A 17113-nucleotide genomic window follows, 5' to 3' on the forward strand; every position below is an offset into this window, starting at 1 on the left:
ACACACACACACACACACACACACACACATGGTTGACTTGTGACAGTGAGTTGTCATTTTCCTTAGTCACACAGTCACAGACACAGATACACACACACACACAGGGTTGACTTGTGTCAGTGAGTTGTCATTTTCACACAGGCACACACACACACACACGAGCAGACACACACACACACACACACACACCTGGGTGGCTTGTGACAGTGAGTTGTCTTTTTCCTCCAGGTGTTTATGTAGTTCATCGTTCTTCAACTTCAGCTGTTGGTTTGACTCCGCCTGCTCTGTCAGACTCCGCCCAGTCTCCGCCTCCCTCTCTTCTAGGCGACGAATCAACACGCAGAGCTCCTGGTTCCTACCTACTTCATGCTAATAAATACACACATAAATCAGTCACACACACATACACACACACACAGCTCTGACCGTCTGTGTGTGTGTGTACCTGCATATTACAGATAATACTCTGACTAACTGTGTGTGTGTGAGTGTGTGTGTACCTGCATATTACCTGTAATACTTGTGTGATGAATTGAGTGGCCTTCTCCAGGTCGAGGCAGGCTTGCTTGTGACCCATCAAGTCAATATGCTGAGTAATTTCATCCATCTACACACACATATAAAAACACACATCAACACACACACACACACACACATCAACACACACACACACACAATGACTGCACTGTTCTGTCAGGCTACCATAGAGTTACATAGATACATAATCAACTTGCTTTAATTCCCGTCTTGCTTGTTGTCTTCGCTCATTCACTCATTATCCAACTGCAAACTCTGCATTAGTTTGCTCAAGTAATATTCATGCATGGATAACGGTGTATGGGATTTGGATTATTACAACAGCGGTTCTTTATGCAATAATCTTTTCCAGGTGTAATACAAAGCGACGGGCTAACCACAAACAAACGCTGTTATAAAGCAGTCGTTTAGCTAACCACAAACAAAAAGATGTTATAACGACGTCGTTTCACATCACAATCACCTACACACATGTTCGCCAACATCACCTCCAGATGTATCGCTAGCGACTAAACCTCTGTCGAATATGAGTGTGATCAAAAACTAGTCGATGACTTTGCTAAAAGTCAATCATCACGCAAGCGCTACAACACAAGACATAGCAAGCCAGCTAATTAAAACATATTTACTAGTCCAACAGCAACAAGGCCAGCTCGGCATGAGTCTTTTACCTTTCGAGTAAAAGCCGGTCCGAGATTAACACTTGTTGTGCGGTCACTTGCTCAATCACTTTATTTTTACTTCTGCCCTACTCGTTTGCTCAGTATCGGAGCTTTGGCTCAGTCAGTGTCCGGGTGAGAAAGTGTTAACTCCCCCTGATTAGTATGCAAAAGGTCGCAATGTGATTCGTTGTACAGGCACTAGTTTCGTGTTTCCGTTTCCCTTGGGCTATTTAAAAATCGCGGGAAAAAGAAAGAACAGATGTAACTTTATCAGTTCACTTTTTGCGATGTTATGAAGCCGTGGTTATAAAACAATATATTGTTCATTTTGGACAGGAAAGAATACCTCAATCTGTTTTCCAATGTCCCTAAAACAATACAAAATAATTGGATTTGGCAAAAAAAAATGGTTGGAAGAATAATTGTATCAACAACACATCTGATGCAGTAAACAATAACACATCTGATGTAAGTGAACAGAAAGATTTTAAAATGACTGAGTCTTGGACTCTTGACATATCATTGAGTTCATTTCATATACCGTTGCAACTACAGAAGAGTAATTTTGACGTCTCATCCTGTACGCCAGAGGGCGGTAGGATTGTAGGCTCGACTAAATCTTCCGAAAGCATCAGACAGTGAGGAAGACTCCACTTTTCGACTGAAGAACAGCAAAACAAACCACATTCGTGATACTCTGTCTTACAACTACAAAGCGAAATTAAAACGTACCAAACCAGCTTGCTATAGTTGATGGTAGTTGACGCTGAGATATTTAGAAAGGAATGTTTAGGTAGATACAAAGGTTTATTTGTGTTATACTCGACGAGGTTGACGCGACTCGGTAACATTATGCGGCGCACTTGTGGTGGCGTGTTTCATTTTTGAAGGTAGTATTTGAAATCCATAGGCATTGGAACACAATGCAGAAACGGACAGACTACATGTTAAAGAGCTTTACCTCGCGCCTTGAACGCTTCCCGCCGCAACACACCAGCTGCCAGAGGCTACAGAGGGGAGTCGACACGGAGAAGGTAGGTCGGTGCCCGTATTTCCCGGAGTGTCAATTGTTTGAATGAGAGACGTACATTATCTGCTTGGTCCTTTCAATGAGTTGGTCAATTGAAAACGATCAAACTGAGGTGAAATCAGTGAACATTCTTCTACCACGAGACAGAAAGACCTTTCTTTTGGCATCGTAGTGCATTTTGAGCTTCCAGGGCCGTTTCTACGGTGGAGGCAGTCGCTTGACGGAGCATACCTCCCCATTCCCAAATCCCCCAGACACCTACAACATGCATTGTAGATATCAGTGAGTAGTGACTGACTTAACTGCCACGAACCTTAACACAGACGAGACGAATGAAAAGTGTATCGTTCATGTTGTGATGTATCGAAATCACGTGGGTGCATGGGATGTGCTCAGAGTGAGGAAGTCAGATGAGCGGCAAGGAAAGGGAAAAGGGAGTGAGAAGATGTGCACTTAGGAAGGAGGAAATGGGAAAGGAGTCGAGATGATGTGCACTTAGGAAGGAGGAAATGGGAAAGGGAATGAGATGATGTGCACTAAAGGAGCTTACATTTGGGAGAGGAAAGAGCATTTTTACTGTTTTATTATTATTTGTGTGATTTAATGATGATGCATCACTGTCCTGAGTCCCCTTATAAGACTGTCTGTGTGAGTCTAACCTCACAACACTGTCTGCCCTTTGAAATGCTTTGAGTTTCGTGTGTGTGTGTGTGTGTGTGTGTGTGTGTGTGTGTGTGTGTGTGTGTGTCTGTAGATGGACCTGGACTTGGACGAGTTTGCTCAACATATGGATGTGAGTCACAGGCAAGCCTGCATCGACCTGGAGAAGGCCACTCAATTCATCACACAAGTGTTACAGGTAAGACAAACACACACTGTAGTGAAGGGAGAGCATGGTCATCCCACGCGGACTCAAAACCCGTGTCTACAGGGTGCCAAACATGCACGCTGACGGCAACGCCAAAGAGCCAGGCTCGATGGCATGGCATTCAGAGCACAAACTCATATTTATATTTAGTCAGTTAGCAGACGCTTTTGTCCAAAGCGACGTACAAGGGAGAGAACAGTCAAGCTACGAGCAATAGTAAATACTACCTTACATTAGACCTATAAAAAATAAATAAAAAAAAAGAAATGCGGGAATTTCGCAAGTTAAGCACTAGTCGAAGTGCCAGTTAGGACGGGAGGTGCTCTCTGAAGACTTGGGTCTTCCAAAGCTTCTTTAAGGTAGAGAGGGACGCCCCTGCTCTAGTAGTGCTAGGCAATTCGTTCCACCAACGTGGAACTACAAATGAGAATGTTCATACGTTTGGTGTGTTTTGTCTATGGCAACATGTGTTGTGTGTGTGTGTGTGTGTTTGTCAGCAAGAAGTAGGTAGGAACCGTGAGCTCTGTGTGTTGATTCGCCGCCTAGAAGATAGGGTGGTGGAGACTGGGCGGAGTCTGTCAGAGCAGGCGGAGTCAAACAGACAGCTGAAGCTGAAGAACGATGAACTACAGAAACACCTGGAGGAAAAAGACAACTCGCTGTCAAAAGCCACCCAGGTGAGTGTGTGTGTGTGTGTGTGTGTGTGTGTGTGTGTGTGTGTGTGTGTGTGTGTGTGTGTGCATGTGTGTGTGTTGATGTATTACTTTGTAATGGCCACTGGAGTTTACTGGCATATTAGTGTTTGTCTGTTGTCTGAGTGCAGCTCTGTGTGTGTGTGTATTTGTGTGTGTGTTTTTCCAGACTATGGCTCTCCTAAGGAATGAACTGAGGGACTTGCGTCAGCAGTGCCAGAGTAAAAATAGGTATGTGTGCACACACACTCACACACTCACACTCTCACACAAACTCGCATGCACACATACACACACACTTTCAGTATGCTTGCACACACACACACTCAATATGCGCACACACACACACTCACACTCAATATGTTTTGTGTAAGGCTGGGTGAGATATCGCTATATAAGGTAATCTATTACATTATTATAAATATATATATTTTTCAGAGAAGACATAGGAAGAGATAATACTGTTTGTGTGTTACGTAACCCGTTTCACACACACACACACACACACACACACACACACACACACACACACACACACACACACACACACACACACACACACCCACACCCACACCCACACCTTACCCCTACTGACTCAGCTTCACACACACGCACACAGCTTGCCATTGCTGTTCTGACACTGCGCTTCTTTGTGTACATGGCTTTGAGGGACTGCCGTTTAGGGACGAGGGCTGACTGGAGTTGGTGTTGAAAAATCATTAATGTATTCATAAGCCCGCCACCAAGATCACCAATGCAACCAAAACCACAATATTGACACCCCTATTACACCCACTAAACACATATTGGTAACATAGATACATAACACACTTCACCTCAACCACCCTCAATGTCAACCCTACATTAGGAAAGCAATATGGCACTGGTGGGAGAGCTCTGATTTCACACACACACACACACACACACACACACACACACACACACACACACACACACACACACACACACACACACACACACACACACACACAGACCTCTGATGCCAACCCTACATTAGGAAAGCAATATGGCACAGGTGAAAGACATCTGATGTCACACACACACACACACACACACACACACAAACACACACACACAGACCTCTGATGCCAACCCTACATTAGGAAAGCAGTATGGCACAGGTGGAAGACCTCTGATGAGACACACACACACACACACACACACACACACACACACACACACACACACACACACACACAGACCTCTGATGTCAATCCTACATTAGGAAAGCAATATGGCACAGGTGTAAGACTTCTTCTTTGCCCATTTGAACTTGACTTTGCAACTTCTGACCCCTATAGGACGTTTCAGGAAGTGAATGAGTGGCAGGGTGGAGAGAACCAGCTCAAGGTTGAGGTACACACACACACACACAAACACACACACACACACAAACACAAACACACAAACACACACACATCTGCACACACACACACACATCTGCACACACACACACACACACACACACACACACACACACACACACACACATACATATCTGCACACACACACACACACACACACACACACACACATATCTGCACACACACACACACACACACACACACACACACATATACATATCTGCACACACACACACACACACACACACACACACACATATCTGCACACACACACACACACATACACACACACACACATAAATCTGCTCACACACACACATGTGCTTACACACACACACATCTGCACACACACACACACACACACACACACATCTGCTCATACACACAAACACATCTGTTCACACACATACACACACACACACACACATTTGCTCACATACACACACATCTGCTCTGTTACGGTAGACCCTGAGAACAAAAGGTCCCGTAACATAAAAGGCCAGACTCTGGTTTGCGGATCAACAGTTTAGTTTTGTTACAATAAACACAGTGGTGGTTGCAGTAAAAGAGGAAGAGAGGGAAAACAAAATGCCAACAAAAAGCCTTCGTAAACTAAATGGTTGCAGCAGCTTACCTAGCTCCCTTCAAAATGAAAAAGGAGGTGAGTCTTCCGCAGACTTCCTTACCTGCACTAGCTACCTCTAAACTAAAAGGTGCAGACAAAACACAAACAACCACCAAAAACAACCAAGAGCGGCACATCTACTCACACACACTCAAACAGATAAACACACACATACATACGTACACACATACATAATTATATACATACACATATACTCTACATCCACACACACACACACACACACACACACACACACACACACATCTCCACACACACACACATATACTGTACATACACACTCACACACTCACACACTCACACACACACACACAAATGTACTCACACACATGTTTAATGGAGTTTGATGGTCTTGTTTCAGCCGGTCTCGTTTGCTGCCCAGAGTTCGTCCACCTCATCTCACACGAAGGTCTCATCTCACACGAAGGTCTCGTCTCACACATCAGATGATCAGAAGCTGCTGGAGGCTCCCCTCTCTTGGATTAAAGAAGAAGAAGAAGATGATGATGATGGATATGGAGAGTACAGTCAGCCTGGTAAGGAGTGCTGGGTTGAAAAGAGCTACACACACTCACACACCCACCAAGTTTGATATCTAAGAACACACACACACACCCTCACATAATCACCCTCACACACACACACACTGAGACACTGAGTATGATATCCAAGAAGCACACAATGATAAATCTATATTGGGGTTATTTTTATATTTTTTTTATATATTTGTATAACAGTGGAGGATGACGAGACTCAAAACAAACATGCACTGTCACTTGTACTTAGTTAGTGACTACAGTCCAAAGTACTCTGACTCATCCCAGTACTGTGATGGAAGCCCCCTGGTGGTTCCTTCTGGTACTACTGTAGTGAGATGGATTCGTCGATTCATGTCTCACGTCACAGTACTCATTAAACCCACCTGATCCACAAGTTCTTAATGAGTGGGAACTGCTTGGGTGTGGGTGCTATAAAGGCCTGCAAGGTGGTCGCCTGTTTACAGCAGTAAGCAGAACTGAAATACAGCTGGAAGCACCTTCAGATATAAGCACTGACCAGAGGGTGTCTGCTGAAAGAGTGAATGTATCTGAAAGAGTGAGTGTAACTATGAGAGTGAGTCTATCTGTAGCACTGACCAGTCGAAAGAGTGAGTGTAACTGTAAGTGTCTTTTAATCCCCCAGAAGAGAGAGCTGACCCCGGAACAGCCCAGACCCTCTCTTCAGCCGCAGACATCAAAACTGAACGGATCCAGGTACAGTGTTTGAAGGCTATGCAAAATATAGCAATACAACTGCTTAAAGGTGTTTTCACATAGGCTAATGCTAATATAACTGCAATTCCATATCAGACTAGCAAATGCTAGAATACCTGTAAAACCACATCATCAGACAAGCCCATGCTAATGCTAATGCTAATAAAACTCTAAAACTACATCAGATAAGCTAATGCTAAGAACAAGGCCAACCCATTTCATCAGACAAGCTAACGCTAATGCTTATACAACTATACAACCACATCAAGACAAGCTAATGCTAATGCTAATAAAACTATAAAACTAAATCAAACAAGCTAATGCTAATAAAACTACACCAGACAAGCTAATGATAATGCTAATAAAACTCTAAAAACCACCCTAACCCTGATGCTAATAAAGGTGTAAAACCACATCATCAGACAAGCCCATGCTAATGCTAATACAACTCTAAAACTACATCAGACAAGCTAATGCAAAGAACAAGGCAAACCATTTTCATCAGACAAGCTAATGCTAATGCTAATACAACTATAAAACTAAATCAAACAAGCTAATGCTAATAAAACTACATCAGACAAGCTAATGATAATGCTAGCATTGGAAATTAGCCTATGGCTACAAATGCTATGATGCCTTTCTGTTAGGCTGCTTACCCTATCAAATAATAAACCTCTAAAACTACATCAGACAAGCTAATGATAATGCTAATACAACTCTAAAAACTACATCAGACAAGCTAATGCGAATAAAGGTGTAAAACTACATCAGACAAGCTAAAGCTAAAACAAGGCACACCCTTTTCATCAGACAAGCTAGTGCTAATGCTAACCAAATTGGAGCCCACATTATCAGACACAACAGTTAGGCACTGCGTGCCAGAGAACACGTTCCCATGACAACATTTTGCTCATTGCCAGTGTTTGCATCCCTCCCTTTTGTATGTGTGTTTCAGGAAGAGGAGGACCGGTCCAACATAGGTCCAGTCCTGGGCTCCAAGATGGACCCCCTGGTTCTGGAAGAGGAGGACCGGTCCAACATGGATCCAGTCCTGGGCTCCAAGATGGACCCCCTGGTTCTGGCCGAGCTCCTGGGCGTGACCGTGGAGTTGGTGGACTGCTGCAGAACACACGGACAGCTAGGGACGGATGAAGAGAACAACACAGATGGAGTTCAGCCCGAGACCCGTAAGGAATCACCCACTGACTCACACGCACACACACACTCACACACTCACACACTCACACACTCACACTCTCACACACACTCACACTCACACACTCACACACACACACACACACACTCACACACACTCACACACACTCACACACACTCACACACACTCACACACTCACACACAAACACACATTGTTAGAGCTATTGGTATTCAGCAAAAATGCACCACACACATCCCACCAGAGGCATAACCTCACACACACACACACAAACACTCACACAAACACACACACACACACACACACACACTTGAGGTTGGATACCTGACCCAGGCCCTTCGGAATCCGACAGAACCCAACGGGGCCGAGCTTGGCTAAATATTTAGAAATTATACTCTGGCTCGGGTCAAGCTGGGACACATCAGCGTTTAATGGTGTTTTGAGTCCAAAAACGGCTGCCTGGAAGGTGGCTGGAAGGTGGTCCCGCCCCCAAAATCTGATCCAATCAATGCGCTACCCACTTGGAGCGCATATGCAAACTTTCTGTTTAGCGCTCTCATTCCACCTCTCAACCAACTGTGAAAGCTCCAAATTTTCAAAGGTACGTAGCTAATATATTTATATTTTAAACACAAAATAGCTAATAGTGTTTGCTTTAGGGCTGTACATGTAAGATGGGCTGGCTAATGTTATCTTTACCATGCAATATGTTAACCATATTTAAAGATAGATTATGCTAATTTTAGCTGTGGTAATGTTATTTAAACCTGCTAGCTAAATCTGGTTAAAACATTAGGAAAAGTAAGCCTACAAAGTAAGATTAATTACTGTAGATTAATCACTGTATTTTAGTGATTGTGAATGGTTAGTGGTTATCTTTCAAATGACGTTAAGACTGGTTGACTTCCAGGCTGCTTTGGAATAAGGACAACTCTGAGGCAGCCACCTTCCTTTGGATAACTCTGAGGCATTTTGAGTAGTGTTGACTGCCAGGCTGCCTAGTCGTTGGCATACAGGTTAACACACAGGCATCCAGTTGGTTTTAGATACCTGTAAGGCATCTAGACAGACATTAAGAGGGGCTGACTCCCAGGCTGCTTACTAACACTGGTTAACTCTCAGGCAGCCAATTGGCTTTGGATGCCTTTGAGGCATCTAAATTTACAGATTAATAGATTGAAAGGCCAGGGCTATCTCTGAGACAGCCACCTGAAAGCTGTAAAGGGCATGTCCGGGAATATTGTCTTCCAGGCTGCTTACATACATCTAGCAGGTTTTATATAGCCTACCTGCCTAGTCATTGATCGAATCTAAATCCCCTCTCAGCTGATGCTCAGAGAAAGGCCTACCGTACTGTAGACTATGTTGCCATTTATATATTTCAGTCAGGTAGAATACAATAGGGGAGGGGATGACCACACCCTATAAGTGAGAGGAAGGTGGAGACAGTGCGTTGGGGGCAGGGGTTTGATAGCAGGAAGGAGGCTATCTGAGGGGGGGGGGGGGGGGGGTTACGTAACTCTGTGAATGCTATATAGTGATGGCCAATATTGTTCATGATATCCCTTAGTGATAGTTAAATTGTTGTCATGCCTCCTCATACAGATAGGCCTACTGAGTAAATCTGCCAGATTATTTGTTACATTGCATATGCCTAACATTATGCGATAATACTAATCACACTCATATTGCCTTTCTCTTTCAGTTTATGAAGAAATGGCGCCCATGAAGGGTAAGGTTCAACCTAGACCTACTTTAATGACTGAAAAAAGCTCTCTCTCACACACTGACATTTAACAATGACTACAATAATTCCCCAAAAAATACTTATTAGTACCTTGCAATGTCTTTATACAGTAGGACGGAAGCGTAAGGCCCTGCAGGTGGCAAAAGGTGGTAAGTTATTCTTTATCTTGCCATGTACTGGCGTAACAGCAATCCATGCCCTCTTTTGGGGAAGTCATGTATCAACCCACTTCCTTTGTCCATCTATTAATTTGCAAAAACTATTAATTTATTCACTGACTTAAGGCAAAGTCTTTGTATAACACCATGGGATGTCATTTTCAAATAATGCCCATCAACATATCCTATGTTTTTTTTTATGATTTAAATAGATTTTTAATGATGGATAATTGGATATATTTGTTAACTTGAATATAAATCAAATTTGTTGGTCTCGAGGACTCAAGTCAAGACCAAGTCTTTGAAGGTTCCAGTCAGAGACGATTCAGAGAAAGCAGAAAATGGTCTCTAGACTGGACTCGAGTACTACAACACTAGTTCATCTACGTCCATCTACTCATATAGCAAATTTGGTTACTTCCTGTGACTTTATAGGGCCATCTGCAAAGTTATCAACTTTCCACCAGTCACCACTGGCTGGTGGAGCCACTGACCCAGCCCCAACCCCATCTAGCCCTGCTGCCCCATCCAGCCCTGCTGCTCCACCCAGCCCTGCTGCCCCATCAACCCCTCCTGCCCCACCAAGCCCTCCTGCCCCATCCAAGCCGGCATTTCAGTATGTCAACAGCCTGTTGAGGACATGCTCGGGGCATCGAAGCAAAAGGTGAAGTGCACAGCTAGGCATAGGTTTCTTCAAGACAGGTATACATTTTTAGTGGTAGTGTGGTAGTAACAATGCTGAGACCATTTGTGATGGGATCTGGGGAAACCAGTCACATGGTGAAACTTGACCTTTTGGAAGCTGATTTCAAGCTTGTTTCAAATATTTTTTCATTATTTGTCTGTTTCAAATGTTATGATTGTTGTAATTTAAGTCAGATTTTGACAAAAACAACTTCAAAGAGAGGGGTTCTAAATAGACACATTCAATTAAAGAATAACAAGTAGATATGTTTAGGGATGATAGACAACATGTTGAAGAATAATAATTGAATGAAAACTCGAATTTCACCAAAATACTGAGTTTCGACCTACAGTATTTTCACTTTAATCCCAAAAATGTCCCTTTTCACCATGTGACTGGTGTCCCCAGAGCCCATCACAGTTTTGGGTTATAGGAACATCTGTTGGGATGGCAGCAAAGACAGAAGGGCTATGTACAGACATTACATGTGTACAATACCGTTCTGTCAACACGTTCTCATTCCCAACTCGTCAGAATTTGCAGCTTGGTCAGAGAACTAGAGAACTTGACAGCTTCGGTGTAATAGGAATCAATGAAACACCCTTGCAAGTCGAAAAATGACACCTGATAGGACGAAATGAAATAACATAGCACGTCGAAAATCGACGCTAGAAGGCAGATATTGCGTCGGTTTATGACGCTTTTCCGACTGACAAAGCTGCAAATTCTGACGAGTTGGGAATGAGAACGTGTTGGTTCTGTATGTAAAGAAAATGAAATCCTAATATTATTGTTACGAATAATAATGTTGAAACATTGAAACCTTCTTTGAGTGTGACTCTCAGAAATTGTATTTACAAAGATACCAGATAACGGTGGAGGAGATCAGGAGGAGGACTGCTCCTCCGGAGGGCATGTCCATAAACACCCTCACTGCTCTCCTGAGAACCAACAAAAATTTGAAGAGGGACCTCAGGCAGCAGCTGCAGGAGGTCGGGGTGACTCCGGGCACAGTGACCAAAGTCACCTCACTTTGCTCCAAGCTGTCAGAGGGTACAGTTCAATTCTACACACACTATTCTTGTAACGGCACTTTTTACATGAATTGATATCAAGAAAGAACTTCAGAAAGCCAGCTCCAAACTATTACACCCCAGTATCAATAAGTGTTTCATTGTCACATATGTGCATCAAATCTGAATTTAATACTGTGTTCGTGTCATGATATGTTGTGGTCAAAATTACTTACAGACAACTGGAGTGGTACTGCAGATTTATTCACGATTCACGACGGGAGCATTGTTACAAGCATTACACATTCATGAAATGTTCAACAACAATGCCCGCACATCTCTGGGCAAACTCATCTCTTATACCTAAAACCCCTCCCTCGGACAATTACATTGTGGTCACCTTGCCTCCCCAGAGATAAGAATATTTACATGGATCCCCTTACCCCCAAAGCCCTGGGTGACACTCTGAGTCATATAGACCTTACACAACAGGTCAAACAGAATACATGGCCACACTTAGTTACCAATTCAATTCATGTTATACTCTGGAATACTATACTAACCTAATTAATTAAATGAGAAACATATACATTTTATCCTACTTTCCCATTTTTGTTAAGGCAAAGTTGTCACATTCGTATGTGCATCAAATCTGAATTTAATACTGTGTTCGTGTCATGATATGTCTTTCCCATTTGTGTTAAGGCGAAGCCAAGGACCTGTGCTCCTCGGTCGGTGGCCTTGCTGCCAGGACCATTGAATTTAATGCAGTGACCATGCTGCCGGCATCAGACCGCACTCTGGCTTCAGCGAGAGCCACGGAATTTAAGTAAGCTGCGATATCCCACGTCCTATATCTGGGCTCCGACAGGTATAATAGACATTATAAAACAATTGGGTTCTATTGCGTTATTTAGCTGTTTCTGATTGGACGAGAGACGTTCCATGAATTGGATTATCCCAGAACAACCCAACTCAGACTTTTCACAGCTAATAATAAATCACTTTGCGATGAAACACCTATAGCGTGTTGATGATAACCGTTAATTCAAAGTTCTTATAATTCCAAACCAAGATGTTGACAATGGAACTTTTTTTTGTTGCGGAGAAACAATGGCGAAATAAAACATTTTTAAACAATAACTTCGTGTTGAAATGTTAATTGGTTGACTTTAGAATTGTTAATGGGAGTGGGGTAGGTAAGGGATATTCCCACAGGTGTTGTTGCCTATGCCACTCGGCCTCCGGCCTCGGTGGCTACGGCCGAACACCAGCCATGGGAATATCCCTTACCTACCCCACTCGCACGAGTACTATATTGCTTAATTAACTAATATTTATCCTGAATTTCTGTTTTTATCGTTTCCTCCAGACAACAGCTCCAGCACCTCTTCAACCAAGTGAGGTCAAATGAGCAATTTGGTCTCCTAACTCACACCTTGGGGCCAGGGATGGTAGAAGTGGTGGTGGAGGTTTTAAAGAAGTGTGTTGACACACACATTGTAAATATTAACAATTAACTTTTTTTTTCTCTGTTGTTTGTTGTGTTAATTCATTAAATAACTTGATGTTCTTCATCACAGTGTATGTGTATTGAATTGGAAGTTTTTGAACTTGGCATCTTGATTTAACTATGAGGAGAGAAAAAGAGGCACAGTACCACACACACACACACACACACACACACACACACACACACACACACACACACACACACACGGCTGGCACAAGGGCTGAAAAGAAGATCTAGAATACTCAATTGATTAACAATGTAGAAAAACAAAGAAGTTATCCCTAAGCCGTCTGGAGCACAACGTTAATCCACCATGCCTAGATTCCTCTCCACTAGCGGTCACAAAGTCACCTGTAGTCTATTATAAAACCTATAAGCCTGTTAGGAATGAAGTTATTTTCAACAAAAGTTCTTATCCTCACCATCTACATCTAAGATAGATACTGGACAATAATGTTAACACAACCGGCTGTCTGTGTTAACCAGTGTTAGAAAGCAGCCTGACAGTGAGATACCTTACAGGCATCCAAAGCCAACTGGCTGCCTAAGATTTAAACCATTTTAGGGAGCAGCCTTACAGTCAACCGCTCTTAATCTGTCCGTCTAGATGCCAGGTATCTTAAACCAACTGGATGCCTGTGAGTTAACTTGTATACCAACGACTAGGCAGCCTGGCAGTCAACACTACTCAAGATGCCTCAGAGCTATCCAAAGACAGGTGGCTGCCTCAGAGCTATCCAAAGACAGGTGGCTGCCTCAGAGCTATCCAAAGACTAGTGGCTGCCTTAATGTACTTGGCAGCCTGGCAGTTAACCTCCCTTACTCTGCACATTAAGATGCTTTACAGGTAGCTGTAAGCCATTAGATGCCTGAGAAATAATTAATATTTATTAATATTCATCTTTATCTTTTTCAACAGATTTGTAAAGAGGTTCGCGATCAACATTTTGCAGTACAATAGGCTACCTTGGTTAAAAATCTAATTACCGGTAGATTCATGGTAGCATGCGCTTAATAATAATACACCTAACATTAATTAGTGGTGTTTACATAAAGTCAGTTATTGTATATGGCAATATACTGGTGGCTGCCTCAGAGTTAAACTTATTCCAAAACAGCAATGGCTGGGATAATGGCTAGGTGCTTTATAGTGAACTAAAGACAACTGGATGCCTGTGAGGTAACTTGAGTCACTATGCAGCCTGGCAATCAATCTCTCTTAGTCTACATCTAGATGCCTTACAGGTAGCCTTCCTAAAATACTAAATGCCTGTGAGTAAGTCAGTCTGCCAATGACATATATATACACATATATAGTAATTTAGCAGACGCTTTATCCAAAGCGACTTACAAGGAATTTTTGCATTTTATACATCAGGAGCAGTTAGGGGTTCGGTAGCTTGCTCGAGGACACTTAGACATTTGATAAGGAGGAGTGGGGAATCGAACTAGCAACCTTCCAACCTCCAGATTACTAAACAACTCCTCTACCTCCTGTACCACTGTCTCCCTAAGCGACTAAGCAACATGGTAGTTAACGACACCCAAAATGCCTCAGAGTTAATCAAAGACAAAGACTGTCTGCCCCAGAGTTATGTTTATTAAAAAACAGCTCAAATCAACTGAAAGCCTGAGGAATAAATAACAACAGAAATGAAGCAGCTTAAGCTAGGGTGACCAGATTTGAGTATATTGGGGCAACAGTGGTACAGGAGGTAGAGGAGTCGTTTAGTAATCTGGAGGTTGGAAGGTTGCAAGGGGGTAGTGTATACTGGATACTGGATCTGGCCCGCGGGGCATGCTGATGACCCCGTTCCCTCCCCCTTGACGAAGTCTTGACATGCAGATGTCATGTGCTCTTGAGAATGCAACTACTGGAAGCGTGTCTCTGTGTTGCCAGATTGGAAATGGCGTATCCTACCAAATTGTCAAAATAATCGTATTTGGAGGATAATTATCATTCATCTGGCAGCACTGAGAGGGCGGTCGACCAATGACAGTTCTCTCTACAGTCAGAGCTCGCGCAAGAAGGTGGAGTGTGAGTGTGTTGTGAGTGTGTTGTGAGTGTGTTGTGAGTGTGTTGTGAGTGTGTTGTGAGTGTGTGAGTGTGTGAGTGTGTGTGTGTGTGTGTGATTGAGTGAGTGAGTGAGTGAGTGAGAGGAAAGTGGCGTGTAACTCATCCTCAGCTGCCTCCTTATGTATGAACCTATTTCATAGCGAAGACCATTAGCAGCTTAGCAGTTTAGCTTATGTGTGAAATTATTTCATAGCCAATACCATTAGCAGTTTAGCTCATGTGTGAACCTATTTCATAGCCAATACCATTAGCAGTTAAGCTCATGTGTGATCTTATTTCATAGCCAAGACCATTAGCAGCTTAGCAGCTTAGCAGTTCAGCTTATGTGTGATTCTATTTCATAGCCAAATCCATTATCAGTTTAGCTTATGTGTGATCTTATTTCATAGCCAAGACCATTAGCAGTTTAGCTTATGTGTGAACCTATTTCATAGCAAAGACCATTAGCAGTTTAGCTTACGGATGAACCTATTTCATAGCCAAGACCATTAGCAGTTTAGCTTACGGATGAACCTATTTCATAGGTAAGACCATAAGCAGTTTAGTTTACGGATGAACCTATTTCATATCAAAGACCATAAGCAGTTTAGTTTACGGATGAACCTATTTCATATCAAAGACCATTAGCGGTTTAGCTTATGTGTGAACTATTTTCATAGCCAAGACCTTTCATGGTAAGCTTGTAGCGAATGTGTGCAACATAAATTTAGCCTTTATTCCCTGTAACCAAATGCCCATTGAATTACACTGAATGAAGGTTACACCAATGGCACTAACATTCATACATGTGTGTGTGTGTGTGTGTGTGTGTGTTCCCAGTGGAATGGAAGGAGCCTTGTACCTCATCCTCAGCTGCCTCCTCTGGGACCCCCACATCCAGCTGCACCCAGCAGACTGCTGACTCCTCTGGGACCCCCACATCCAGCTGCACCCAGCAGACTGTTGACTCCTCTGGGACTCCCGCATCCAGCTGCACCCAGCAGACTGCTGCCTCCTCTGGGGCCCCCACATCCAGCTGGACGTACAAATGCACTCAGTGCGGCAAGAGTTTTACTCTAGAGGTGGATCTCAAGAAACACCAGCGCACTCACAAAAGAGAGAGGCCGTACCCATGCACTCAGTGTGGCAATAGCTTTGATTATGTGGGAAATCTCATAAAACACCAGCTCATTCACACAGGAGAGAGGCCGTACCAGTGCACTCATTGTGGCAAGAGTTTTAATCGAGAGGATAGTCTGAAACGACACATGCGTTTCCACACCGGGGAGAGGCCGTATCAGTGCTCTCAGTGTGACAAGAGGTACACTCAGCTGAGCAGCCTGCGGACTCACCAGACCATTCACACAGGAGAACGGCACCACCATTACGTTCAGTGTGGCAAGAGCTTCACTCGCTTAGGAAGTTTACAACTACACGAACGAGACCGTCTCATTCACACTGGAGAGAGGCCGTACCACTGTACTCAGTGTGACAAGACATTTACTCAAAAGGGAAATCTAAAACAACACCAGCGCATTCACACAGGAGAGAGGCCGTACCACTGCACTCAGTGTGGCAAGAGGTTTACTCAAGAGGGAAGTCTCAAACTACACCATCTCATTCACACAGGAGAGAGGCCGTACCAGTGCACTCAGTGTGGCAAAAGCTTCACTCATGAGCGAAATCTGAAAGCACA

The 17113-nt window shown here is 43.4% G+C and overlaps 1 protein-coding gene across 1 annotated transcript; it reads left to right on the top strand.

The window, feature by feature from the left end:
• Positions 1–1998: 1998 nt before the first annotated feature.
• Positions 1999–16542, top strand: LOC308363071 (uncharacterized protein). The gene is made up of 15 exons (XM_080835845.1): positions 1999–2233; positions 2984–3088; positions 3595–3774; positions 3959–4020; positions 5112–5166; positions 6179–6353; positions 7000–7070; positions 8026–8257; positions 9951–9977; positions 10103–10141; positions 10586–10814; positions 11698–11888; positions 12554–12677; positions 13221–13350; positions 16258–16542. Exons 1-15 carry the CDS (start codon positions 2123–2125, stop codon positions 16495–16497), a joined length of 1971 nt encoding a protein of 656 aa, XP_080691971.1. The 5' UTR covers positions 1999–2122; the 3' UTR covers positions 16498–16542.
• Positions 16543–17113: the final 571 nt, after the last annotated feature.

Source organism: Sprattus sprattus (assembly GCF_963457725.1).
Source record: "Sprattus sprattus genome assembly, chromosome: 1".
Taxonomy (NCBI): Eukaryota; Metazoa; Chordata; class Actinopteri; order Clupeiformes; family Clupeidae; genus Sprattus; species Sprattus sprattus.